The sequence below is a fragment of the Dipodomys ordii genome, unplaced genomic scaffold (assembly GCF_000151885.1).
Source record: "Dipodomys ordii isolate 6190 unplaced genomic scaffold, Dord_2.0 Scaffold5, whole genome shotgun sequence".
In the NCBI taxonomy this organism is placed as follows: Eukaryota; Metazoa; Chordata; class Mammalia; order Rodentia; family Heteromyidae; genus Dipodomys; species Dipodomys ordii.
Genome location: NW_012267221.1, coordinates 4770693 through 4798233, shown reverse-complemented (window position 1 = coordinate 4798233; position 27541 = coordinate 4770693). Strand labels below are relative to the sequence as shown.

The following is a 27541-nucleotide window of genomic DNA, read 5'->3' as shown; positions in this document are numbered from 1 at the left end:
TTTATTGTTCTGGGTGACAATATTTTTACCCAGGTAAAAAGGCTTAATGTCTTAATCCCTTGCATAACAGCTCAATGTTCTGAGAGGCAATCTTAGAAGAAGGCCCCTGGGGAGGAGATAAGCAGTTTATTTGCAAGCACCTGAGTCTCATTTCTGAGTCCCAGACTCTCTTTATTTCATTCAGATTACAATGCTCAACCTATCATACCCTTTAGTAACTTCAGAGTTCTTCTAAAAGGCCTTCATGGAAAGAGATGGGTGAGCACAAAGCAAAGAAAGAAAGGGACATTTTGTTCGCTTGCTTTCTTTTAGTTCCAGATATTTATTGTTTATTTTTATTTTTGGCAAGGTAGCAAACACTTTCCTAGAATTGGATCACATTACTGCAGAGGAGTCATTCTATTTTCGTGGTCATAATGCTGTAGAGACTTTTGATTTCTTTTGTACTAAGGCAGGCATCGTTTCTCATTGTGTGTGTGTGTGTGTGTGTGTGTGTGTGTGTGTGTGTGTGTGTGTGTGTTTTCCTAGTTAGGAGAATTGTATACTCACTTTATTAAGTCTTCCCCATCCCAGTAAATACCAATTATAGCTAGACAGATGTAGTAACTCAAACCAAAAACTTGGTGGTCACCTTAACACCTCTATGTTTATACTCCTGCATCCAATACATCTGCCAGTCAGTGTCCCAAATAGCTCATCCAGCTTGCTGAAGTGCCAGTCCCCTCATCCCTGCTTCCTTATTTCTCATGTTGACAACTGCAATGACCTGGTGTCTGTATTCCCTAACTGTGGTCTCAAGCAATCAGGTTATATCTTAAAGCATAAACCACATTCTAATGGACAACCTCTTAGGAACTTCTGCTTAAACTGAATATCCCTACTCTTTAACTTGTCTGCAAAGACCCTTCAATCCATGCTCTGCTCCTCTTAACTGTCCACATTCAAGCCCCCAGTCTCGGGCTACTATTAGTTCCTTAGGTTGGCCAGGCCATTTTCAGCCACTGGGCCCTGCAAATGTTGTGCTTCTTCGGCAAACTCTCCCTTTTCTCTTAAGTTTGACCATAGTGCTGCTTCTACAGAGGCCTTTATGATTTTTCTTCTATGTTCACTCTATTTATAACACATCATAAAACTTAGCTATAGTTCATAGTTTACTGTATATCTGTTTCCTCTGCTAGACTGGAATTTCAAGAGGACAAATCAGTCTTTCTCAAAAAGCACTTTTTAAAAAAAAAAAAAAAGCACTTTAAACATAGCCTGCCACTCAGCCTGGCGCACACAATCCAATGACTATTAGGGGCTTGGGGACATGAATTTATCTACCCTGAGCCCCTTCCTGTAACAGAATAGGCATTCATTCACCTTGTATGGGAAATACAAGCAATAGCCTTTCTTTTTAAAAAGAGTGAGTGAAGTTCATACTAAGTCAGCTAATGGTGTTTTCACGCTTTCTCCTTGTTTGCAGTTGAACTACAAAGTGGAGGGGGAGAAACTGAAGCACAAGTACACCATCGACCCTGAACTGCCTCAGTTTATTCAAGCTAAGGTCAACGCCCTCAACATGAGTGATGTGAGTATTTGGCTTGGTGCCAGTCTAAGATAGCTTATGCATCTTGCCTGTTCTGGTAACTCTTGCATTAAGTAGTTCAAGGCGAGGAAACCTGAGTCCACAGATGGGACTCTTACCATGCAATCTAAGAATAGCAGCCACCATAAAATTTTACTTAGACCTTAATAACTCATTAGTGGGTGGTAAAATGAGCCTAGAAAATAGTACCTCACAAAATGAGATGGATGAACTGGAAAACACAAAACGACATAGTCTGTATTAAGTGTAAATATGGGATTGTGTAACTTTTGTTTTAACTATTATTACTTCCAAGAATCTGACTTTCTTCAAAAAAGTTTTTGAAACAATGTAATTGGCCATCTTGGAAAGCCTTGGCACCTAAGTAGAGATGACGTTTAAATCCATTATATGAAACTGGTCATGGTGGTGCACATTTGTAGTCTGAGCTGCTCAGAAGGCTGAGGTGGGAAGAATGTGAGGTCAAACCCAGAATGAAAAACATTGTTGTCTCAAAAATAGATAAATGAATGTGTTGTTTCTTTTTAAAAATGTCAGTGAACTGGTTTAAAGACCCAATCAAACCTGGATAAGTGGTCTTATTTAAATGGCTTAATGTTTTCTTTTTTGTCGGTCGTGGGGCCTGAACTCTGGGCCTGGGTGCTGTCCCTCAGCTCTTCAGCTCAAGGCGAGTGCTCTACCACTTGAGCCACAGTGCCATTTCCAGTTTTCTAGTGGTTTATTGGAGATAAGAGTCTCACAGACTTTCCTGCCCAGACTGGCTTTGAACCATGATCCTCAGATCTCAGCCTCCTGAGTAGCTAGGATTATACGTGTGAGCCACCGGTGCCCGGCAGTTTTTTCTTATTTTTAAGCTCTGTGTTGTCTCAAATATACATTTTTTGTCTTTTATCCATTTAAATTTTTTCCTTAATTTTATATGTAATAATCATTAAAATCAAGTGAAAGTGAGTAAACACTAGATCTGCATATTTTATTTTTATTGCCATATTGTCTATAAGTTTGAAATGTTTTATGCTTATTTTTCCAAAAGTATTATAGGAAAGTTAGAAAATTATGAAAAAATAAATTAAAATCTTTTGTTTTTCCACATTGTTTTGTTAGACAAATGTATAACTTTTGAAGTCAGTTGAGGTGATAGTGTAATAATTGACTTTTGGGGATGGAGTAGGATTGTCTTTCTTTTTGTCCTGTTCTTGATTTTTGTTTGGTTGGGCATTTGGGGACTGAGTCTCACAAGGTAGCACAGGATGGCCATGAATTCATGATCTTCCTGCCTCAGCCCCTTGACTTCTGAGATTACAGGTGTCCAACAATACACCCTTTTCCTGTGTTGAGTTTTATTATTATTTTTTTGGTCCTGGGGCTTAAACTCTGGGCCTAGGTGCTTTCTCTGGGCTCCTTTTGCCCAAGGCTAGCCCTCTACCACTTGAGCCACACTGACATTTCTGGCTTTTTATGTCATTAATTGGAAATCAGCATCTCATGGACTTTCCTACCTGGGCTGGCTTCAAATCATGATCCTCAGCTCTTAGCCTCCTGAGTATAGGATTATAGGTGTGAGCCACTGGTACCTGCTCTAATATTTTCATTAAAGAATCTGATACATATGTATAAGATGAACTAATATCTTTGCTATGAATTCCTCTTAAAGAAACACTGTGATACCCTGTTGCATTCTTCTTCTAACAATGTCAAATACTGAAATGATATTCCCTTTATTTGAAGGCTCATTATAAAGCAGACTGGAAGAAGACCCTGGCTAAGGGCTATGACCTGAGGCCAGATGCCATTCCCATTGTTGCGGCAAAGAGTTCAAGAAATATTGCCAGTGATGTAAGTCTAACTACAAAGCAACAAACATCTATTTTGAAAGTCTGTACGTTGTGTATGAAACCATGAAGTATAAAGAAGTAAACAAAATATATGAAAATATTTTCTAATTTCCTAAAGTGCCACTGGTAAATATAGCTTCATTTAATTTTTGTGGTGCTGAGGAATAAACCCAGGGCCTTTCACGTGCTAGGCAAGCAGTGCATTACTGCCACAGCCCTAACTACTTAAAATTTCTTTAAAAACACAGTGACTTTGACCTCTAGCATTTGCAGAAAAAGAAACAACTCAGTAAACTGTTTCAAAAGAATGCTCTTGAATTTAGGTTTTCATACATTTTTTTGGTCAGTTGTAGGACTTGAATTCAGGGTCTGAGTGCTATCCTTGAGCTCTTCTCCTCACGGCTACCCTTCTACCATTTGAGCCACAACTCCGCTTCCAGTTTTCTTGTGGTTAACTGGAGATAAGAGTCTCATGGACTTTCTTACCTGGGCTGGTTTCAAACCACAATCCTCAGATCTAAGCCTCCTGAGTAGGATTCCAGGTGTGAGCCATCAGTGCCCAGCTTCAGAAATATTTTGATATAATAACATATAATTAAATAAAAAATATATCCAAATAGATATTTTATACTGTTTTAATATATATTGTAATTTTTACAAAGAGAAGCTAGGAAAAATTATAGGCTGAATAACAAAATATTACATTTTTACAGGTTACCTTATGTTTTTTACAGTGTTATATGCCTTCTGAAAGTGCAAGTTCGCTAATTTAAGTTCACTACTTTAATTTGTATTAGAGTCTTGCTGAAAGTTACGACTTGGAAATGTCTTTATCAGATAATTCAGAATAATAATGTAAACAAGGTAAAAATACACAACTTTAAGAAAACTGAACATATTCAAAGATTCTACTTACAACAATCTTGATATAAAGTTCAGGACAGGTTTCAAGGTTAGAAACATTTCGCTAGTTGTTTGTTTTAAACTACTAAAACAAAGAGGTTCACTGTTACTTAATTCCAACTGTATTTGGCTTTTACTTAGTTTGTTGTATAAATTCAATTCACATCAAGCATCTCCCCTCTCTAATCTTTTCTTTGAACTAGTGCAAATACAAGGAGGCCTATGAGAAAGCCAAAGGGAAGCAAATTGGATTTCTCAGCCTTCAAGATGATCCTAAACTTGTCCACTACATGAATGTGGCCAAAATACAGTCAGATCGTGAGTACAAGAAAGGTTATGAAGCCAGCAAGACCAGGTACCACACACCGTTGGATATGTTCAGTGTGACTGCTGCTAAGAAATCTCAGGAGGTTGCTACCAACACCAACTATAGACAAGCATACCACAACTACACCCTCCTACCTGATGCCTTGAATGTGGAGCACAACAGGAATGCCATGCAAATTCAGAGTGATGTACGTACTGGTTAGCAGCTGACAGCACACTGCATTTCCTATTTCCATGCGTGGTAGAGAAAATTCCAGAGCCACTTACTCCATTTTAAACCTGGTTCAACTTGCTCTTCTCTCTCTTTTTTCTTTGGGGGGGGTGGTCCGGTCGTGGGGCCTGAACTCTGGGCCTGGGCTCTGTCCCTCAGCTCTTCAGCTCAAGGCTAGCACTCTACCACTTGAGCCACAGCACCACTCCCAGCTTTTTTTTTCTTATGTGGTACTGAGGAATCGAATCCAGGGCCTTGAGCATGCAAGGCAAGTGCTCTACCACTGAGCCACCTTCCCAGCCCCATCAACTTGCTCTTCTCTCTAGGGAACTCCTATAGATTTTGAAATTTTATAATTTGACTCATTTGAACTACTTATAGCTTTCTTGTCATTTGTGAGTTTATTTTTTCCTCACTGGTGTCCTTAAACCTATTTATCCCCAAATACCAATGGTTTACTGTATATATCTTTGGCTCTTAGCTCCAACATATGATCTATGAAAAACTTAAGAGGCTCAAATGGGTGACACATAATATTGTTCCTAAGGCAAAATCATGTTAACCTTTCATTTCTTCAAGGAAGTTGACATCTGTGAGATAGGTTCTAGCTATAGACTGACCTGGAACTTACAATCCTGCCTCCGACTTCTGAGTGCTGAAATTATGGGTGTGATTCACTATGCTTTGTTAAGAAAGTTAATTTTTTAAGGAATTGTTACATTCAAATTTTCAGTTCAATGCTTCCATGAATATAATCATTTTTGTAAGTGATTTTGCCATGGAAAATAAAAATTACGAATTCTCTCCTTCTTCTTCCCTCTTTTCCTTTTTGATAATGAGTAAATTGTGTAGGCCAAGAAACTCTTGGCTCTTACTGAAATGAAAATTTTCTCCTTCTTTATTAAGAATCTCTACAAATCTGACTTCACCCACTGGATGAAAGGGATTGGCTGGGTCCCAATTGACTCCCTGGAGGTAGAAAAGGCAAAGAAAGCGGGAGAGATTCTCAGTGAGAAGAAGTATCGCCAGCATCCTGAGAAGCTCAAGTTCACATACTCTATGGACACAATGGAACAGGCGCTGAACAAAAGCAACAAAATCACTATGGACAAGGTAGGAGCCCATCTGCTTCATCAGCCACGGACCCTTGAAGCACTCATGATGTAGGCCCTGGAAACTTCTTCAGCAGCTTTATCTTCTATGATGATGATTGTGGTGATGGTTGTAGGCAGGGATGCTAATGCTTCCCTTGTTTCTACAGCTCACACCATCTTGATATCATATTAAAACCTCAGGACTGTTAAACTCAAAATTAGTTTAAGATACGGGCAAGATGGCATCTGTTGCTTCAGGCAAAGAGGGCTCCCATACTTGACAACTGATTGGTTTTCTTATTGAGGATCTGGTTTCCTCAGCTTTTCTTCTGTTTCATCCATTTCCCACTCCAATTGAACCATGATGGAGATGCGAATCTCTTCCTCCTGCTAGCATTGCCAGAAACCTGTTCTGCTGTAAAATCATGTACTTTACCTCCCTTTTGCAGAGGCTCTACACTGAAAAGTGGAACAAAGACAAGACCACCATTCATGTCATGCCTGACACTCCAGATATCTTACTCTCCAAAGTAAACCAAATCACCATGAGTGATGTAAGTAGATAAACAACACAAAAAAGTGGGGTTTTTTGTTGGTTTTTTTTGGAGGGGAAGAAGGCTGACCATTTTGAAACCCCAAACTCTAAACTAATAACAAGGTGGTGGTGTTTTTCTGTTCCATCATTTAGAAACTATACAAAGCAGGCTGGGAAGAAGAAAAGAAGAAAGGCTATGACTTGAGGCCTGATGCTCTGTCCATAAAGGCGGCAAAGGCTTCTCGGGACATTGCCAGTGATGTAAGTCTTCCCCTGGCTGTCTTTAGCCAAGCAAAGGAGGGTAAATGAGAAACCCTTGTGTGTATTCAGGAACTTGGCTCAACTCTACTCAGTGTTTGTGGTAACACCATCCTGGATCACCTAATCTAAGCATCCTCACCTTTGCCTAATCCAAGCATCCTCTAACCATTGTTCATTCTGTAGTGTAAAAAGCAACTGAATCATGTATTTTTTAAAAAAAATAATAAGCTGCTTTTAGACTAATTTTCAGCCTCATGCCTGATTTTAGAGTTCGAATCCTTTTGCCTACCACAAAGCTCATGGTACCCAATGAATGAGATTTTTGTTCTCCTTTCTTCACCATTCCCATTGTTGTGTTTCCTTTTCTGTCCACAGTACAAATACAAGAAAGCCTATGAGCAATCCAAAGGCAAACATATTGGCTTCCGGAGCCTAGAAGATGATCCCAAGTTGGTGCACTTCATGCAAGTAGCGAAGATACAGTCAGACCGGGAATATAAGAAGGGCTATGAGAAATCCAAGACCTCCTTCCACACCCCAGTGGACATGTTCAGTGTAGTGGCCGCCAAGAAATCTCAGGAAGTGGCCACCAATGCCAACTATAGGAACATAATCCATACCTACAACATGCTACCTGATGCCATGGGCTTTGAATTGGCCAAAAATATGATGCAGATTCAAAGTGATGTACGTAAAAGCCACAATAATTACAGGGCATTTGTTTTAGAAAATAAGTAATGATTGACTAGAAATCACAACATCCTGAAAATCCTGAAAGAAATTTGTGTGCAATTTCCTGAGGTGTTTCATGTCTTACCTAAGAGTGAGTATATATCTTTTAACAAGAGATCTAATCAGGAAAGCAGTCTTTCTTTCTACTCTTGTTGCTACAATGCTGTTGGATTTGGCATCCAACAAAGATAGCAAATCAGACACAGTTTCAGAATGAATGTACAGAAAGAAGGAGCCTAGCAAAGAAGATCAAATGCATGAAAGACTCCTGATAGATGAATCAAAGGAAATTCAGCTGAAGAAGCCATTGGTAACTGGAAAAAGTGAATTTAACTTGAAATCTAAAAGGAGACCACATTAAACCAAGCCTAGATCTCTCTTTGGGGATGCCAAGGCGGTATATCAATGCATAAATGATGGTAGTTATAGGGAGAACTTTCAGATCTGAGCAGGGGAAGTCAACAAAATTTGCCTCAGTACAGTTCCATTGTGGTTTCGTGTGTGACTTAGAGAAATTGTAACAGTAGTAGGCAATCAGAGACTCATATGCTAAAGAGAAAAATGAGACTTATAGAAGTCTTCCATTGCTGGGTACCAGAGGTTCACACCTGTAACCCTAGCTACTCAGTAGGATGAAATCTGAAGATTGTCGGTTGAAAAACAGAAGTGGAAGTTATAGAATATTAGTAACATACTTGTTGGGAAGTTTTGAATTCTCATCACTGAATTTTTTCCCCTCTTCTCCAGAATCAGTACAAAGCGGACTATGCTGACTTCATGAAGGGCATTGGTTGGCTCCCTCTTGGCTCCCTAGAAGCTGAGAAAAACAAGAAAGCTATGGAGATTATTAGTGAAAAGAAGTACCGCCAGCACCCAGACACTTTGAAATATTCAACATTGATGGACTCAATGAACATGGTTTTGGCCCAGAATAATGCGAAAATTATGAATGATGTAAGTCTTTTTCTTTTCTCTTTTTAAATATATATTTTTATTGTAAAGATACTGTACAGAGGGGTTACAATTACATGAGCAAGGTAATGAGTCCATTTCCTATCGAGCATTGCTATTCCCTCCTTTGTTTTTCCCCTACCATTCCTTTCCTCCCCACCTCCCCAACTCCTCCCTCCCCCACCCCTGCAAAGTTGTCTTGTACATCTCATTGTTACAGTGGGTCATCCTGTATCCTGTTTCAGCATTTTGTTATTTCCCTTCCCCTCCCCAAATTAGAAAAATATATATACAAGATGCAGGGCACGGGAATCAAATACAGTGACAACAGGGGTTGTTCCATGGGTGAAGAACATACAAAGAAACAAAAAAAATCACATAGTACATTATAAATATATTAAAAAGAACAGCAACAAAGATAAAACCTCTTGTGTCCCTGTCTTGGGGTTCATTTCTCTTAGCACCAGGTTATATGGTCATATGTATGTAGCTTTTGACCTCTTCTGCTTGTCCTAGACTTATACTAGTTATTACAAATAAGGAAAACCATGGGACCTTTGTTTCTTTGGATCTGGCTTAATTCACTTAATGTAATTTTCTCCAAGATTTTCCATTTCCTAACAAATGGGGTGGTGTGAATGGCATAAGTCTTTTCATAATACAGTGTTAATGATCAGACAAGATGCTGGTATTTAATCTACAGGTTTTGCTAACATAGTTGCAAGGGTTCACATTTAAGGCTTCCTTTAAAATAAAGAATAGAAATTATACTCAATTAGAGGCTCCAACTGTTAAGTCACTGATAAAAGAAAATAAATAGAAACCCTTTTTTTAACCCTTTATTTAACCCTTTATTTAGCCATCTTGAAATCTCTTTGGCTATGTTAAGGTTGAGTAGGAGCTAGTACAGCTGTGCCAGTGGGCCTGTACTTTCTGCTCTTCTACTCAAAAGTTCGCCAACATCTGGTTGAAGAGAAGAATCTTTTTGTTTTACTTAAGCCGAGCTAAAGCAGAGAATTTTTCTTCTACCATAAAATACTTTAAAATTATGTATTCATAATGCCAGCAAGGGAGTTTATATTGCAAAATTTAAATAGATTGTGAATGTTTGTAAAAATGAAAAATTTAGGTATTCATGCTCCTATAGAAATCTTAATGTACAAACATACACATAATACAATAATGTTTCCGAAGGATAGAGTTCTGAGAGCAGATGCCGAAAGAGAATTTGGCATAGGCTTTTTCTTTTTAGGAATAGTACTCATGGAAATAGTTCTCATAAGAAATCCTTGGCCAATGCCACGCAAAGCCTCTTGAGTATCACCTATTAGAGTACACCATATTACGCTGGATTGGACAAGCTTATATATCCCCACTATGATGAGTCATAGATGTGGGAAGGCCATGTTCTTGGATGAGGCAGCATACTCCAAAAGAGGTGATGAGAATCTGTGTGCCAACAGCTGGGTCAGCAGATCCTTTCTGAGCTGACTATATGGGTAGCACATTGCCTGACCCACCAGGAAGACCATGGCATTGTTGCTTGAGATAGGAAAAGATTGGAAACCATGAATAAATGTACATCAGTGGAAAACTGGTTAAATAAATTGGGTTATACCTCATGACAAAATACTATGTAGTGTTTTTAAAGAATGAATTAAAGTATTTTCAAAATAAATGTCTAACCTATATTATTCAGTGCAAAAGCAAGATGAGAACATTACATATTATATGGCTTTACTTATATTTTAAAGGGATAGCTGTGCTATAATATACCTAGAAGACTTTAGGAAGAGATATCATCTCCAAACTTAAGGAGACAGGGCACATTTTCTGTCTTATATCTTCCCCATTATATTGTTGAAGAAGATCTTTTTCACTAAAAATAAATTTTTATACCAGTCTTGGGACTTGAACTCAAGGCCTGGGCACTATCCCTGAGTTTTTGTATTCAAGGATAGCTCTCTACCATTGTGAGCCACAGCTCCACTTCTGACTTTTTGGTGGTTAATTGGAGAAAAGAATTTCATGAGGGAAAAAGAAAAGAAAAAAAATATCTCACAGGGAAATTGGGGAAAAGCAAAGGAAGGGGAGATTTTGTCCAAAAAGAAATTTACTCATTACCTGACCCCTCTGTACAATACTTTAATAACAATAAAAATTACATTAGAAAAACCCATGTGCCATATTATGCCTCAAAAAATAAAAATCTCACAGACTTTCCTGTTGAGGATGGCTTCAAACTATGATTTTTGCATCTCAGCCTCCTGAGTAGCTAGGATTATAGGTGTGAGCTACCAGCACCTGGCTAAAAATAAATATATACAGCTATATAATTAGTTATGAATAATAAGATAATATAATAATATTATCATATAATAGAAATAGATGATACATATATACTAAATGAACTCTTACTAAGATTTTAAATATTTCTTTATTTTTTGTCCCCAGCACCTCTATAAACAAGCATGGGAAGCTGACAAGACCAAAATCCACATCATGCCTGATATCCCCCAGATTATTTTGGCCAAAGCAAATGCAATTAATATGAGTGATGTAAGTATAATTCCTTCCTTTGAACCAGTAAAAGAAAACAAGCTCATCAATGCTTCTCTGTTTTTAAAGATGCTAATGGAAGTCCACAGATGAGAAATTTCCCATTCTAATTTTATTCTGACCACATTTGGAGTAGGTGAGAGAAGCAGTTAGGAGTTTGCAGGGTGCCTGGGTTTTGTTCCTAGCAAACATCCATCAAAGCACAAGATTTAGAAGTAAATAATACGGCTTGGGGCAAGAAATGCGAGTCCCAGGATTTCATTCTTAGGGAGCCCCATCACCAAGCTTTTGGGTGGTCTTAAACCAGAGATTTAAATGGAAAGGAAAATAAAGAAATCAAGGTGACCCTACCACAAGGAGTGTGAAACACTTGAAAGAAAATGCACTGACGTTTTATTTCATTTCCTTTCTCAGCCTGGTCATAGTTGCTAGAAATTTCTCTGCTAGGCATTTTTCTTTTCTTTGAATTCCGCAAAGATTTGGAAATCCACATAATTTTATAAATGAAAGACTTGATGGTAAAGACCTGTTTGTTTTTTTGAAGATAGCTTTTTTATAGTCTTTTAATTATAAAATACATCCTCTTTGATGTTTATATGTAAAAGGAGACTAGTACTATTTATGGTTCTGAAAATTATGTTTGAATGTAAGCATTTTGTCCCCCATATGACTTTTCTTTATAAGGTCACTCAGCCATTAAACAACCAATGAAACCTCTAGCTCAAATAAAAAAGATGCCACAGAACTAACTTGTTGTTCGAGAATAATTCAGACTTCCCTATTTAAAAGAAAATTATTGATATTTTTGTTTCTCTTTACAGAAAATGTACAAACTTTCTTTGGAAGAGTCTAAAAAGAAAGGCTATGATCTCAGAACAGATGCAATTCCTATCAAAGCTGCGAAGGCTTCCCGGGATATTGCAAGTGATGTAAGTATAAAACAAGATGGTCATCTGGCTGGGGTTTTCAATCAACCAAAATAACAAGGGAAACATCCACAAGATAAAATAGGAAAAACACACGTGCCTGCTAACAATAGACTCATTGTGGTCTGAATTCCTCTTAGCTCAGATCATTTGTTTTCTCTGGCATTTCTGAAATATAAAACACAAACCATATTACAACTCTCCTAGATATCAGCTCCCACTTCAAGAGATGTAGGTGAATTCATTTTGCATTCTCTCACCAAAGCATAGCGAATAGAAATCCAAAGCCCTTACCAAGTTTTCATGGAGGAAAGGCTGGTGGTGGTCTTGCTTTCTCCATTTTAGGATCTGACTTCCCAACAGTGTACCTTGTGGAGTGTTGTGCTAGGAGTGCTGATTATTGGGCTAATGATCTGATTTTCATGGAAAGATGTACAGACTGGTTGGTAGCTTGATGTCATCTGTGGAGGGAGAATTTACACCATAGAAACTGGCAAATACTATACAACCCCCAGGAAGCTGATGAACCAACATGGTACTATCATAACACATTTCATTTTATGAAATACATTTCACTCCTCAAAAAATCTACTCCCAGGGATGACGCAGTAACTTGGGAGTGAAAGGTGGATCACATCTTAAAGTATTCTTTCCTGGTCACCTTCCAAGTTGTACTTGGTCTCTCTTCTCCCCTCTGATCTTCATCTTTATGACCTAACCAGCATATTCCTCACCCATTGTCATGAGAGTCACAAGTTCTTTTCTCTCCATTACACTCAAGTTATTCCACTTTCCTGGCTTCTACTCTATAACTTGTAGCCTCCACTTCATGAGGAGTCAGGCAGAATAAGAATCTCTCCATGTATCACAATATCCTCTCCATAAAAGTTAGGGTGGTAAGTAGGACAATTTCTTACCCATTATACAAGTTTAAAGAGTCTTGAAAGGAATGCCACAAATATAAAGCTACTATATAATTAAACTGTACATTTCATAATTGAACCTGTTCTCATCAAGAAATGACTACTGGTTGGTTTATCAGGGCAACATCAAGCTGCTTAAAACACCTTGCTTTTTGTCTTGTGGTATTCTTATTCTTGTAACACCAAATCATGTATAAGTCAGTATGGTATAGTGTCTCCACAAGTTATCTCAGCAAGTCATTCACCTCTCTGGTTTCAGCATATAATCATATATAAAATGGGGCTGTAATGAGAACTCTGTAGTTGTGAGAATTAAGTTATATAGGTAAATGTCAGAAATTTATGATTTGAGAGGGCTATATGAGTATCTATTTTATGAAATAGAATGTTGATACTAGAATGATAATCAGCCAAGAGACTTGTTCTTCATGTACATCCATATTTTCTTCACAGTATAAATATAAGTATAATTATGAAAAGGAGAAGGGGAAAATGGTTGGTTTCCGCAGTCTGGAAGATGATCCTAAATTGGTCCACTCCATGCAAGTAGCCAAGATGCAGTCTGATCGAGAGTACAAGAAAAACTATGAGAAGACAAAGACTAGTTACCACACCTCTCCTGACATGCTGAGTGTCACAGCTGCCAAGGATGCCCAAGCCAACATCACCAACACTAACTACAAGCGCCTGATTCACAAGTACATCCTCCTTCCAGATGCCATGAACATCGAGCTGACCAGGAATATGAATCGCATACAGAGTGACGTAAGGCTGCTCTTCTAGTGGGGTGATGCTTGGATCTCTAGCATGAGGAAGCCAATACTTTTGTAGCATACTTTTGTGTGTAAATTGATAGTTTGTCTCTTCTTTTTATAGAATGAATATAAGCAGGACTATAATGAATGGTACAAAGGGCTTGGCTGGAGCCCAGCTGGTTCTTTAGAAGTGGAGAAGGCCAAGAAAGCAACAGAATATGCCAGTGATCAGAAATACCGTCAGCACCCTAGTACCTTCCAGTTTAAGAAGTTGACTGATTCCATGGATATGGTGCTAGCCAAGCAGAATGCACATACCATGAACAAGGTAGGAAGAACTGTTGCTTTTCTACAGCAGTCCCAAGTAAGGAAAGGCTAAAAGGCCCTGGTTCTTGTTTGGAAACTGAACTCCACTCCACCACTTCCAGGCAGTGGTGAATCATTTAAGAGCATTGTCCTGTGCTATTTTCCAGGGTCCATCTCTAGGGTCCATCTCTAGTATGGCCTTCCTTTGCCCTTCTAATTGGGTGAGAAACTACTTATATTTCTTACAATGAGGTGTTTCTGAGAATGAGATATCCATTCTTAAAATGAAATATCATAAAATTGCATGAGGAAGTAAAAAGGGGAGTAAAAGAAAGTGATAGCAGGTATTATTGATTGGAATACATTGTATGCTGAGTGGAAATGCCACAGCAAAATCCCCCTTTGATAGCAAATGTATGCTGACAAAAATTAATTTTTTAAAGTTTCATTTTTACGTACTCAACTTTAGCATCTCTTTTATTAAATTTATTTTTTGTGAAGACTTATACAAAGGGGTTTCAGTTGAACATGTTGATTTATGAGTACCATGCATTCCGCCATTCTTCTTCCTTTACTCTGAGAATCTAAGAAATAATATCTTAAGTACTTTCATCTACATATAAATGATGGAAAGTATCTTAAATATTATTTTTTAATCTGTGCTTAAAGCTGGACACGTGGCATATGCCTGTAATCCCGCATTCAGGAGGCAGATGCAACACAAAGGCTGACCTCAAACAAGGTCTCTTCTGAGTCATATGTTCTTTTCGTTATTTACTACTTTCAGTGAAGTGCATTTAAGTACTCTGTATTTTCTGTTTTGCCTACACAGCTATTCACATTTCAAATATCTTTCCTCTCCCTCCACCACTTCCTAGCATTTATATACCATTGATTGGAATAAAGATAAAACCAAGATTCATGTGATGCCTGATACACCTGATATTTTGCAAGCAAAGCAGAATCAAACACTCTATAGTCAGGTAAAAGTACATACACATGGTTTTACATTTTGTTTTAAAACTTGTGAATTTATAATGTGCTTAGTTAGAAAGAGTGATGTAAACATAAGACAATGGGAAGGGGTGACTCTGATTAACCCGGGGAGGCTGCCCGAGAGAGTTAAGAGCCAGGGCTCCAGCTCCAGCTGTGTGCACCAGTGAGGCAGTAGCTGTTTTGTTTATCTCTGTGTTTGTATGAAATAGGAAATAAATAACTAATTGCTGAAACAAAAAACATTGGCTCTAGCAGAACTGATAGGAGTTTTGGCTTTGGCATTGTTGAGTCACTTGATATTAATTAAATCACCTACCAGCTAAACCTCAGGTCCTTATTCCTAAAATTAGGACCATAAAAGTGCTATCACATTAAATTGCCACAAGAAGCAAATGAGAAATTCTGTGTAAGGCTCTAAGCAAAGCTCATCAGAAAGTATTAGACTATTTGCTACTTTTTATTTAGATGACTATTTGCTACTAGTTACTACTTTTATTGCTAAGATTTTAACAGACATAAATCCATTCAATGGATTTGACTCAGAAAGACTAACACAATTATTGTAATGTATAAAAGGTAACTATTACTTTTATCATTAAGTATTTAGAATGCTGTGGTTTTCTTGTCATTTTTATTATCTTAGTATTAGTGTTTAAAACAAGTGACTGTAGGAGCCAAAATGAAAAACAGAAACAGAGCCACATCAGATGATGCTATCAGTCTGTCAAACAGCCATCTTTAGACATGAGGTAGATTAGGTTAGAATTTGATTAACACTCTATGTAAGCTTGTGCTTAATAATCTACTTTTAATATAGAAAAAATAATGCTAAAAAGTTTTTAATTTTCAGAAACTCTATAAACTTGGATGGGAGGAAGCACTGAAGAAAGGCTATGATCTCCCGGTGGATGCCATTTCTGTACAGCTGGCAAAGTCTTCAAGAGACATTGCTAGTGATGTAAGTACCAGTGTGACTTCCGTAAGGATATGTTTATCTCCATCAAGTGACTAAATGGTGGTAACTATTTTTATAGAAAGTCTTAGTTTTCAAAATGCAACATTGCTCCCTTCATCTTAACTTACCTTCAGTTTTACCCAAAATTCACTCTTCTTTATCAGTGTTCAAATATCAGTAGGTGCTTCTTGATTATAGGTTGGTCAGAGGTCCTCAAAGATCCATTACACTAAGATGTTGTTTTGAGATACTATAAAGGAACTAAAGATTTCAGATTTTTCCTACTTAGCTTGAAATTAATTTTTGTGTTTCCGACTAGGCTATTTTTTAAAAAATAAATTCCAAGTACCCACTAATAAATCAACCTCAAACATCCAATAATAATTCCTTTCTATATGTACATATTTAAAAACTAATTACCAATTATTTATATTTAGGCCATTTACTTACTAATGTAATTATAAGAAATTAGCATGGAAAATCCTAAAAAGTTCAGGAACTTATATTTATGATACAATTGAACACCTGTTCTAAAATTCATAGAAAAAGGTCACTTGCAGCACAAAAGACTTGTAGTTATAATTAGAAATGGTGCACATTTGCCAAATATACTAGATAAGGTCTCTATTAATAAATGAATTTTTATATACTAAGGTAAAATGTATTTATACTAACAGTTCATGTTAGTTATTAAATTTCATAGGGCAACACAACTTTTTTGTTTTGTTTTTTGTCAGTCATCGGTCTTGAACTCAGGGCCTGGCCACTGTTCATGAGTTTTTTTGTTGTTGTTTTGTGGTTCTTTGGCTCAAGGCTAGCACTCTATCACTTGAGCTACAGCTCCACCTTCAGCTTTTTGTTGTTGTTGTTGTTATTAGTTAATAGGAGTAAGAGGCTGGCTTCAAATTGGGATCCTCAGATCTGAGCTTCCTGAGTAGCTAGGATTACAGGCATGAATTATCAGTGCCTGGCTGAGAAACACAACTTCTTAATCAAAATCTATAAAACAAAAGAATGACTTGATTCCATAGGTCAGTTAAAGTAGAGTGCAAAAAGAATCTCTAAAAGACAGAATCTGACACCAAATTCCAAGAATATTAAAGAAGATTCTAGCTAATTCAAGGGTGGCATTCAGAAGCTCTGCGAAATGTATTATTATTACCCACGTCTAGCTTACAGGTCAACACCTCATTAAAATGAGTCACTATAATGATGATCCTAAAATGATACTGATGTTTGAATGCTCCACAGAAATTCAACTCATTTCATTAAAATTATGTGCTAAAGATAGCTTAGGAATTAAAAAAAAACATTAGTATTTCAGAACAATCTACCATTTGATAAAACCTAATTTCTTTTCTGTGAACTCATTACTTAGAATCTTTAGCAATCTTATACTAAAATGAACTAGTAGTGAACTTTTCCACCACTGTAGAAATTATATTTCTTGAGACTCAAATAATTCATATATATATATATATATATATATATTCAGCAAATTAGAGCTCATTTTGAGTGTGTACTTTAATAAATTAGAAGAATAGAAATTAGAAGATAACAGTTTAATCCAACCTACCAATCAACATTTTACCTTGTCTCCACATCCAACAGCCTCTGGATGTGTAGATAGTTGCTAACTTCAGGATCCTTCAGGACAGGTCACATCCTTCTTGGAACATCTTTGTCATTATACATTTCCTTATTCAAACTTAGATATTTTATCAATCAACTCTAAGTCTCTGTTCTAGAATATCACAAGCCTAGTTCATTTCCTCTTACTTGTGATAATCTCTTCAAACATTCTATGTCTCTTTGTTATTCCTTTGTTTTTTTTTAATTTGACATAAGTTCTTCAATTAGTATGTCATGCAATTAGTACTCTAACCTAGTTGTTTGCTCTCAAAATGCCTCATAAAATAGTCCCTACATCTGGTAGAACCAGTACCTGTTTCAGGTCCTGGTAAATAATTATTTTTATCACTTCAAACTCTAGCCCACTTAGCAGTCACTTTCTTAATATTTTCCTCCACTGCCCAGCAACTATCACTATGCTTTCTGGCTTTCTGGATTCATCAGCTCTGAATGTTACATATAAGTGAAATCTTACACTATGTCACTTTTTGTGTCTCGTGTTTTTCAGCTAGCATAATTTGTTGAGATCAGACATGTTGTACATGTATCTGTCCTTTATTTCTTTTTTATGATTGAATATTCCATTGCATATATACATCATATTTTACTTATCCATTTATCTAATGATGGATATTGTTGTTATTGCTAGCTCTGGCTGAAGTTAGGGATTTATGTAGGAGGAAAGGGAGACAAATTGCTATTGTGAATCATACTGTTATAAATATTCATGTACTTGGAAAAAATTACAGTGCCTCAAAATTTAGTATTGTTTTGATATAGGATGTTAGGCCAGAGTAAATGAGCTGTTGTACATTTATCTGTGTTCCTTACAGAATTTGTGGCACTACTTATTGTGTACGTAATTTTGTCAGATTGTCCATAATGAGGATAAAATCGACTCAAAGTACTGAATAACCTTAATATATGTAACAATAAAGCTAGGTATCATGAGAGAGTAGAACCTACTCAATTATGCTATGCTCAGCAGCTAACAACAAGTAAATGGTATTAGATACATTTTTAGCCTTGCTACTGTCAATTACACTAATTTTTTAATGAATCAATACTAGATTTTTCTTTCACTTAAATTTAGGCAACGCATACTTATTTGGAACTACATTGAGCTCTTGTGGAAACTTCTAATTTCATGTTTTAAGCCACCTGTGGGTGCAAGATATTGATATGGGACTGATCATCCTATATAACCGTAGCCAGACCTCTGAAAATCCTGCCACTGAGTAAATTCAGCTGCAGTTTTAAGCTTGTTCACCAAGCCATGTACTTAATAATTTTTCTGCCATTTAATCCATATTTTTCCAGTAAGATGATCATTTCCAGAAGAATCTAACAAATATTTTAGGAAATGTTATCCTGAAGTCAGTCTACAGCCTCTATTTGGAATTTATTAATTCCTTATGATAACCTCTTGCTACTCAATGACATCAGGTTTCTTTAGAAGCCTCCACTTAAATAGGAAATAAGAAAACTTTTCTTTTCTAAGTTAGCATAGATATCCTTTCTCTTGTTTCAATATTTGAAAACAAATATGAAAATGGAACACGTTTATTGTAACTTGACCTTGGTTTGTGTTGATGTACTGGATTTCCTTTGATTTCAGTTTAAATACAAACAAGGCTACAGGAAGCAACTTGGACACCATATTGGATTCCGGAGTGTGCAAGATGACCCAAAACTTGTGTTGTCAATGAACGTAGCCAAAATGCAGAGTGAAAGAGAATACAAAAAAGACTTTGAAAAGTGGAAAACCAAGTACACCAGCCCAGTAGATATGCTGGGTGTGGTACTGGCCAAGAAGTGCCAGACACTGGTTAGTGATGTGGACTACAGGAACTACCTGCACCAGTGGACATGCCTGCCAGACCAGAATGATGTCATCCAAGCTAAAAAAGTATATGAACTACAAAGTGAGGTCAGTGTCTATTACATTTGTTAGTTTATGTAATGCTTCATGTTTCATATTAATAGTATTTAGTTATATAAAGCAGAAATTAGAGGAATTGTCATTGAAAATCTAAAATCCATCTATTTGTAATGCATGTAGTCACTTAAGCCAAGGGGTCAGGTGAAATCCAGATTTTGATGGCTTGCTTTGTCCTTTCACAGAATATGTATAAGTCTGACCTTGAGTGGCTGAAAGGCATAGGGTGGAGTCCTTTAGGATCTTTGGAAGCAGAGAAGAACAAGCGGGCTTCAGAGATCATCAGTGAAAAGAAGTATCGCCAGCCTCCAGACAGAAACAAGTTCACCAGCATTCCTGATGCCATGGACATAGTTCTGGCAAAAACAAATGCCAAAAATAGGAGCGATGTGAGTAACGCTTTAGAAATTGATAAAATAGAATATAGTGTCTGCTACCTAGCAGTTTCTCAATAGTATGTATTTAATGAAGGAGCAGAATAGCAAAGTATTATACTACTTTCCACAGGACAGCATAATGGTTTATGTTGATTTACTTTATGTTGATTTGTGGAATAATATAAAAATAGTTTGGTGCCAATTTTAGTAAAATTTTTAAAATCAGAATGTAATGAGAAAATTACTCAACATGGTTTTTCTGTGAAAGTTCAGGGCATTAAAGACATAATTTTATTTTTAGTTAGAATAGAGTAGATGAAGGGAGATAGTATATAGACAAAGTAGAAATTTTATAGAGTGTTTATCTGCCACATGTAGTATCTTCAAGGGCAGCCAGGGCTACTTAGTGAGACCCTGTAGAATACAAGAGAGTATTTTTTGCCAAATGATTATAATGCATTTAATATAGCTAAATTGAGATAAAATGATAATGCCTTAGCACGGTAAGTACATATATATATATATATATATATATATATATATGTATACCATCTTCAACTTACTTTTCTCTCCATTACTGACACCAGTGCAGGCATATAATAGGTATTTGATGAGTATTTATTGAAAAAAACAAATGGAAGGTAGCAGTGCAGATTAATTTTATGCTGAGTAGGGAAAGGCTACTCCTCACTACTCAACTAAATAGCTTAACCCTGAACATTACAAAAATAAGTATTATATATATATATATAAGTAACTGTCTTAGAGGATCTAAAATATGCATGCATATATGATCTAAATGTATATTTTATACATAGCATATATTATACAATGTGTTACGTATTTTACCTATAGCACCTATTTGAAAAGTTTTATATAACATATCCAGGCCCTTTTTCAGCTCATTAAATATGAATAAATTGTAACTCCTCTCTCCTTAGCCAAACTCATACACTTTGTGCAATTTTGTTTTCTAAAAGCTGTAGTAAATGCTGACCTGTCAGCTTCACTATTCATGTTTAAATATCCATTCCTTCATTTTTTTGTTTTACTATGACAATTTTAATCTAAAGGATTGATAAAGCACACATCTGTGCAAAATAATTCCCCCTTCTTCGAATCTTTTCCCTCTCCATGAAGCTCTGAACATATAATAAGGTGACTAAGGGAAAAACTGTAGATCATAAAGTTGCCATATGTACTCAATATGGGGTAGTTACAGAGATCCTGGTAGACTAATTCTCTTGGGTCCAAGCAGAACCCAAACCAGCTGTCTCTTCTTTCCAGTATATCTATGCCAGTATGAACACTATTAGCATTCTTTTTCTGGTTCCTGGGATGCAAGTGGCACATGCCATTAAGTCTGTTTTAATGGTTCTCAATAGGGACAATTTTGTTCCACAAGAGACATTAGATACCATCTAGAAACATTTTTTGCTTATTGTAACTTAGAGGTGGCATGCTACTGGCCTCTAGTGGATAGAAACCAGGGATGCTATAGAAAATCCCACAATGCGCAAGACAGCTCTGGACACCAAAGAATCATCTGGTGTGCAGCACCAATAGCTGGAAAATTGAGAAACTCTGGTGGTGGGAATGAATCAGAAAGGTGGAAGCAGAGCTGAGATAGATGTAGGTGAAAGTTAATGAACCTCACTTTGTTTTGGCCCTGGTAGTCTTAATTGGCTTCTCTGGTTTATATGTACTGAAGCAATCATGTTGAAAAAGAAGAAAATGCCAATCCCACATGTCTCACATTATACTTCTCAAACATATATTGATAAGTATGAAAATATGTTGGAATAATTTCAGTGATACATAAAAATGGATTAGACTATATATTTTTCATCCTGATTGCATAAATATTACCATTTTAACACATTTGGTTTCCTATCTCTTCCTCCTCCTCTTCTCTATCCATTTATTAATATCTGTAAGATAGTAAGTTGCTTCATGATGCCACATTAATCCTAAACACTTCAGAGTATATATCCTGCTAGTAATTTATATAACCACCATGGGATGATCAAAATCAAGAAATTAATGTTGACATGATATAGGATTTGTTCTGTTGTACCACTAATATCCTTTATGCTAAAAGAAAAACTTGTCACTAGCTCAGAATCCAATCCAAGCTCGTGTATTTTACTGTACTATACTATACTGACATATTTCTTCACTGTTACCTTGTCTTTCAAGTCCTTAAATTTCTGAGAAAAGAAAAAATAGGTCAATTGTTTTGTAGAATCTCATCAGTTTTAGTTTTCTGTTATGTCCTTGTTGATTTGGAAGGATGTCAAATGTTGTATCTTCTGATCAGGGGATACATGATATCAAGTTGTCCCATTGCTTATCATTTTAACTTTGATCACTCTGTTAAATTATTATGCCCAATTCATCCACTGTCAAGTTACTGTTTCATCATTTGTAATTGATTAAAAAGTATATTATGGGGAGATTTTCCAATACTTTAAATATTCCTGTTTTTTAAATGTTGATTCCTTAATTTCAGTAAATCTGTGAAATTTTTGTTTGGGTCCTCTTTGTCTTCTGTTAAAGACAGGAATACAGATGGCTTTGGGACATCTGCATAATCTTGATAAATTTCTAAACAGTCCTTATAGGGATCCTCAGATTATCAATTTTCTTATCCTCCAAAATAATTGTATGATAGTGTAAGCCACATCTATTTTTAGAAACATATAAGCCCTAGTTTCTAGATATACTTTGAATAAATCATTTTTTAAGAAGACAATACCAATTGTCTCCAAATTAAGAACTAAGGAAGATTTTTACATCCTAAAAGAAGTATAATTCCATTCCATTTGATATTGGCAAAGGTGCTACTTGAATTGATTTCTTATGGTCTGTATTATATATAACTTGGAAAAGGAGATCAAAAATCCATAGCTTAAGGGTGTTATATCCCAGATAAGTCAAGAAAACTGCACTTTAAAAAAAAAAGAAAACTGCACTTTTTTCTCCTTATGTTGTCTCCTTATGTTATCAATTATATTGTTCACATGAATTCAGCATATCGTTTGAAGCCAACTATGTCATATACTAATCTAAAAAATACTGAAATATTTTTATTTTTTATTTTAGAGACTTTACAGAGAAGCTTGGGACAAGGACAAGACTCAAATCCACATCATGCCTGATACACCTGACATTATGCTGGCTAAGGCAAACTTAATCAATACTAGTGATGTAAGTTTCCAAATTCAGCCTGCATTTTCAGAAAGTTCAGTTTAATTGCTTCTAAGTCCATAGAGTCAAAAGTTCTTTTGCATTTCTGAATCATTTTCATTTGCAAATGACATGAGACTTGTATTCCATATTTGCTGAATTCTAGATTGAACATCAAAATGTAAGTACTCCCTAACTGGGATTGAGTTGGAAAATTGTGCTTTACTTTCCTTTATTTCATTATTGCACATCTTATTAGAATAAACAATTATTTCACTCTCCTTTATATGGGTAGGTCTCCTTTATATGGGCAGAGATAATTCTCTCCAGATCTGCATTATTTTCATTAGCATCAACACATACTCACTGCAACTTTGAATGAACACATGAAACCCATGCAGGAGAATTTTGTTTTTAATTTTTTCTCATCATAGAGTAATCTCTTGAGATATATAGTTGTAAAAATAATTAAAATAACAAGTTGTAAAATCTAATAGAATGGCTTATTTTTTATTTAAATTTACCTTTAAGCTGAATGCTGGTTGGTTCATGCCTGTAACCTTAGCTATTTAGGAGGTTGAGAGCTGAGCATCATGGTTCAAAGCCAAACTGGGACAGGAAAATCCTGAGACTCTTATTTACAATTATCAACAAGCTGATCACCAACAAAACAGAAGTGGAGCTGCAGCTATCCTTAAGCAAAAAAAAGCTCTGGAACCATGCTTGGGTACTGAAATCAAGCCCCAGGACTGGCACACACAAAAATTATCTTAAGTAGTTATACAAAGGAGTTTCAAGACAACGTATCAGTTTATGAGTACAATGCCTCTTGATCCATGAGAGTAATTATAATATTGAAGAAAATATTGGAGTAATACTCTAAGAACTAAAATACAAAACTAGATCCAAGACCAGCAGGCATTTAAACAATCTAATTTTTAAATAAAATGCTTTAAATTTATATTCTAAATTATTTCTTTCTGTCACAAATCTGAGGAAACAATGTTTTATATGTAAGGTTTTCTAACTCAGTAATAAAAATATTTAAATATTAAATTTCACAAGTTATGAAGACTGTGTCTTACCTACAGATAGTAATCCTCCTTCAGAATGACTTGTAGCATGAGGTAGTTACTGTTTGATAATACATTAGCCATGCAGAAGCAACCACCCCTTATGCACAATTTTCCTCCACTAGCAGATTAAGGTGGAAAGGCATTGCTCTTATTCTAGCAACTTATAATGAAACACTCAGCATTAATTGGAAAACAGTGCCTAAATTATAATCCATTTCATTTTTTCTAAAACTTGGTCCCTGTTGCATTCTCATAAGTATTGGAGAAGAACTGACATTTAATTTTGTGCATTGAGGTGATTATAGAGCTTAAAAGTTTAAAATGGGCTCATTAGCAATCTGTAGCCATAATTTCCAATTACTTTTGGGTTATCTAGTGCACAGATACTATTCTCATGGACTGTTAAAGCATTTAGCATGTTGGACTCATTATGTTGCAGTTGTTTATGAAAAGTAATTTTCCCTAAAGTGATCATCTTTTTCTCTCAACAGAAACTCTATCGAATGGGTTATGAGGAACTAAAGAAAAAAGGTTATGATCTCCCTGTGGATGCTATTCCAATCAAAGCTGCCAAAGCATCTCGGGAAATTGCTAGTGAAGTAAGACTTTATCTCCTACTGATATTGATTGGATTTTAATTTATCATTTCAAAGCAATCTTAATGTAATTATAAATTGAACAAAATTCATCTAAGGGATAATAAATTAAAGCAGAGTGAAATGATCTTAGGTATGCAGTTGTAGGATGGGAATAAGATTAAAGGTACATTTATTGTATGTGGAATTTATAGCTAAAGTTAGCCTTTAATCCCTCTTATTTGAAAGCTGATATTTTTGGCTCTCCAGGCTTAGTGAGATCTTTAGAGTTAATGAGCTTTGTAATTTGCCACAATAATGGCAACAAAAGTTAATTTTTTTTTCCTTTAGTACAAGTACAAAGAAGGCTTTCGCAAGCAGCTGGGCCACCATATTGGAGCCCGGAACATTAAAGACGACCCTAAAATGATGTGGTCCATGCACGTGGCCAAAATCCAGAGTGACAGGGAATACAAGAAGGACTTTGAGAAGTGGAAGACCAAGTACAGCAGCCCAGTGGACATGCTGGGGGTGGTGCTGGCAAAGAAGTGCCAGACTTTAGTCAGTGATGCGGATTACAGACACTACCTGCACCAGTGGATTTGCCTGCCAGACCAGAATGATGTCATCCATGCTCGACAGGCCTATGACCTCCAGAGTGATGTGAGTCTAATTTTCCTTTGCTCAATTACATGATATGTCTGCTTTCCTAATTATCATAGTTCTCTGAAGTGAAGGAAGTTGAATTTCTAGAACTAAGTTCTAAATCCCTGGATTCTTGCTCAAAATGTGCTCTGCCACCCAGACATCTGTAGGTACCATTATTGTACTCCAGGGGCTTCAATGTATGCCTGTAGATGACTAATGTAGGTATCAAAAAATTGACACATTCTGTATGTGCTTTGAGGGTTTTCTGAAATTTAATATGCATTAAAAAAATCAAAATATTCCAATTGGTAGCATATTTTGTTGATTTGTAACTCATAGCTAACTTTTGAAATTTCTAAAAAAAAAATAATGTAAGCCAGGTGCTGGTGGCTCATGCATGTAATCCTAGCTACTCAGGAGACTGAGATCAGAAGATTGCAGTGCAAAGCCAGCCCAGGCAGGAAAGTTCATAAGACTCTTATCTCCAATAAACTACTCAAGAAAGTCTGGAAGTGGCACTGTGGCTCAAGTGGTAGAGTGATATCCTTGAACCAAAGAAGCTTAATTAGGGACAGTGCCCAGGCCCTGAGTTCAAGCCCCAGGAACAGTACAAAAAAATAAAAATAAAATAATAATGGAATATAATATGAACTTTTATTTCTTTAGAATCATATGCTTAACATTTAATGATTTGTCACTTGAAATTTCAGAATTTGTACAAAGCCGATCTTCAGTGGCTAAGAGGCATTGGCTGGATACCTACTGGTTCTCTTGAGGATGAGAAGAACAAAAGAGCTACTCAGATTTTGAGTGACCATGCTTACCGTCAGCACCCAGATAAGTTCAAGTTCTCTAGCCTAATGGACTCCATACCGATGGTGTTGGCAAAAAACAATGCTATTACCATGAACCATGTAAGTCCTTTCTTTGCATGCCAGAGGTATTTTTTGAGGGGTGGAAACTGAAATCTATTTATATAAGACAATTCATAAATATATGATAGGATATTAAAGTAGGTTTTAATCTTGCCAATGCAAGATTGAAGGTATCATAAATTCTCACTAAGAATCAGACTACTCCAAGAATCCAATGTATAGCCTACAAAGTTAAGAAGAGAAAGGAACAGGATAGGGGATAGGATGGGTAGGGAAGGGATGCGTGAGAATGTTGTAAGGAGTGACATTGATTAGTGTATATTGTATTCATAAACTGTTAAATGACAACTCCTTTGTACAACCACTTAAAGATATTTTTAAAAAGCAAAAAAGGATCAGACTATTAATTACAGACATATGCTTGTTATGTCTTTGTTTTAGCACCTCTATACAGAAGCTTGGAATAAAGATAAAACTACCATCCATATTATGCCAGATACACCTGAAGTTTTACTAGCTAAACAAAACAAAGTGAATTACAGTGAGGTAAGCAATGTATTTGTAGTACAAGATAAAGTTTCCTTACCATGTACTTTATAAATCAAATATAATTATCTCTGTCTACTGCAGAAATTATATAAACTTGGACTCGACGAAGCCAAGAGAAAAGGCTATGACATGCGAATTGATGCCATTCCCATCAAAGCAGCCAAGGCCTCCAGAGATATTGCAAGTGATGTAAGTACAGCTGATAAGGTCTGCTTTGAACATCACTTTGTTTCTCTTGGATCTATCATGGAGCAAGTGCACTATGACGTTAAATCCCTTGCTTATAGTTTATCTTTTTTTAAGGAAATAGATGAAAATAATGGTACTAAAATTCTCATCATGAAAGCTAAATTCTAGCTATGGTGGAGCCCATAGCACCATTTCAAAATGTGTCCATGTCCTACTGAATACTTGACAGATACTCATTTTTAGTTACTTACATAATATATTTCTTGTTAATAAACTTAGTATAGGGTTCCTTCCAAGGCTGGCCTATGCAATGAATGGGTAAATAGCTCAGAGTCAACCCATCCATATGAACCACATGTTGTCTAGGCATGTTGGCTATAGGCATTTTCTTTCCTCAACAGAGATTTCCACACTTCTCTTATTGTTATGCTGTCATTTCTTTTTTAAAAATTTTTATTTATTTTTTATTGTGAAAATACTGTACAGAGGGGTTACAATGTCATTTCTTTTGTCCATGGATAAAAACGTATTTTCCTTTATTTCAAACCAGTTGTTTAAGGATACAGGTGGACCTGTTGCAACAATGAGAAGTACAAGTTGTCATGTCCAAAACGAGCTTTACAACGTCAGTGCGG

The 27541-nt window shown here is 36.2% G+C and overlaps 1 protein-coding gene across 1 annotated transcript in view; it reads left to right on the top strand.

The window, feature by feature from the left end:
* Neb (nebulin) overlaps positions 1–27541 on the top strand; it is a 212880-nt gene that overhangs the window by 57751 nt on the left and 127588 nt on the right. Inside the window, exons 37-58 of the mRNA XM_013027220.1 lie at positions 1466–1570; positions 3317–3424; positions 4530–4841; positions 5771–5977; positions 6408–6512; positions 6647–6754; positions 7130–7441; positions 8234–8440; positions 10892–10996; positions 11818–11925; positions 13299–13610; positions 13722–13928; positions 14785–14889; positions 15753–15860; positions 19108–19419; positions 19614–19817; positions 22911–23015; positions 24562–24669; positions 24997–25308; positions 26004–26207; positions 26610–26714; positions 26799–26906. Coding sequence (XP_012882674.1) covers positions 1466–1570; positions 3317–3424; positions 4530–4841; positions 5771–5977; positions 6408–6512; positions 6647–6754; positions 7130–7441; positions 8234–8440; positions 10892–10996; positions 11818–11925; positions 13299–13610; positions 13722–13928; positions 14785–14889; positions 15753–15860; positions 19108–19419; positions 19614–19817; positions 22911–23015; positions 24562–24669; positions 24997–25308; positions 26004–26207; positions 26610–26714; positions 26799–26906 — 3867 coding nt within the window. The remainder of the gene's footprint in view (positions 1–1465; positions 1571–3316; positions 3425–4529; positions 4842–5770; positions 5978–6407; positions 6513–6646; positions 6755–7129; positions 7442–8233; positions 8441–10891; positions 10997–11817; positions 11926–13298; positions 13611–13721; positions 13929–14784; positions 14890–15752; positions 15861–19107; positions 19420–19613; positions 19818–22910; positions 23016–24561; positions 24670–24996; positions 25309–26003; positions 26208–26609; positions 26715–26798; positions 26907–27541) is intronic.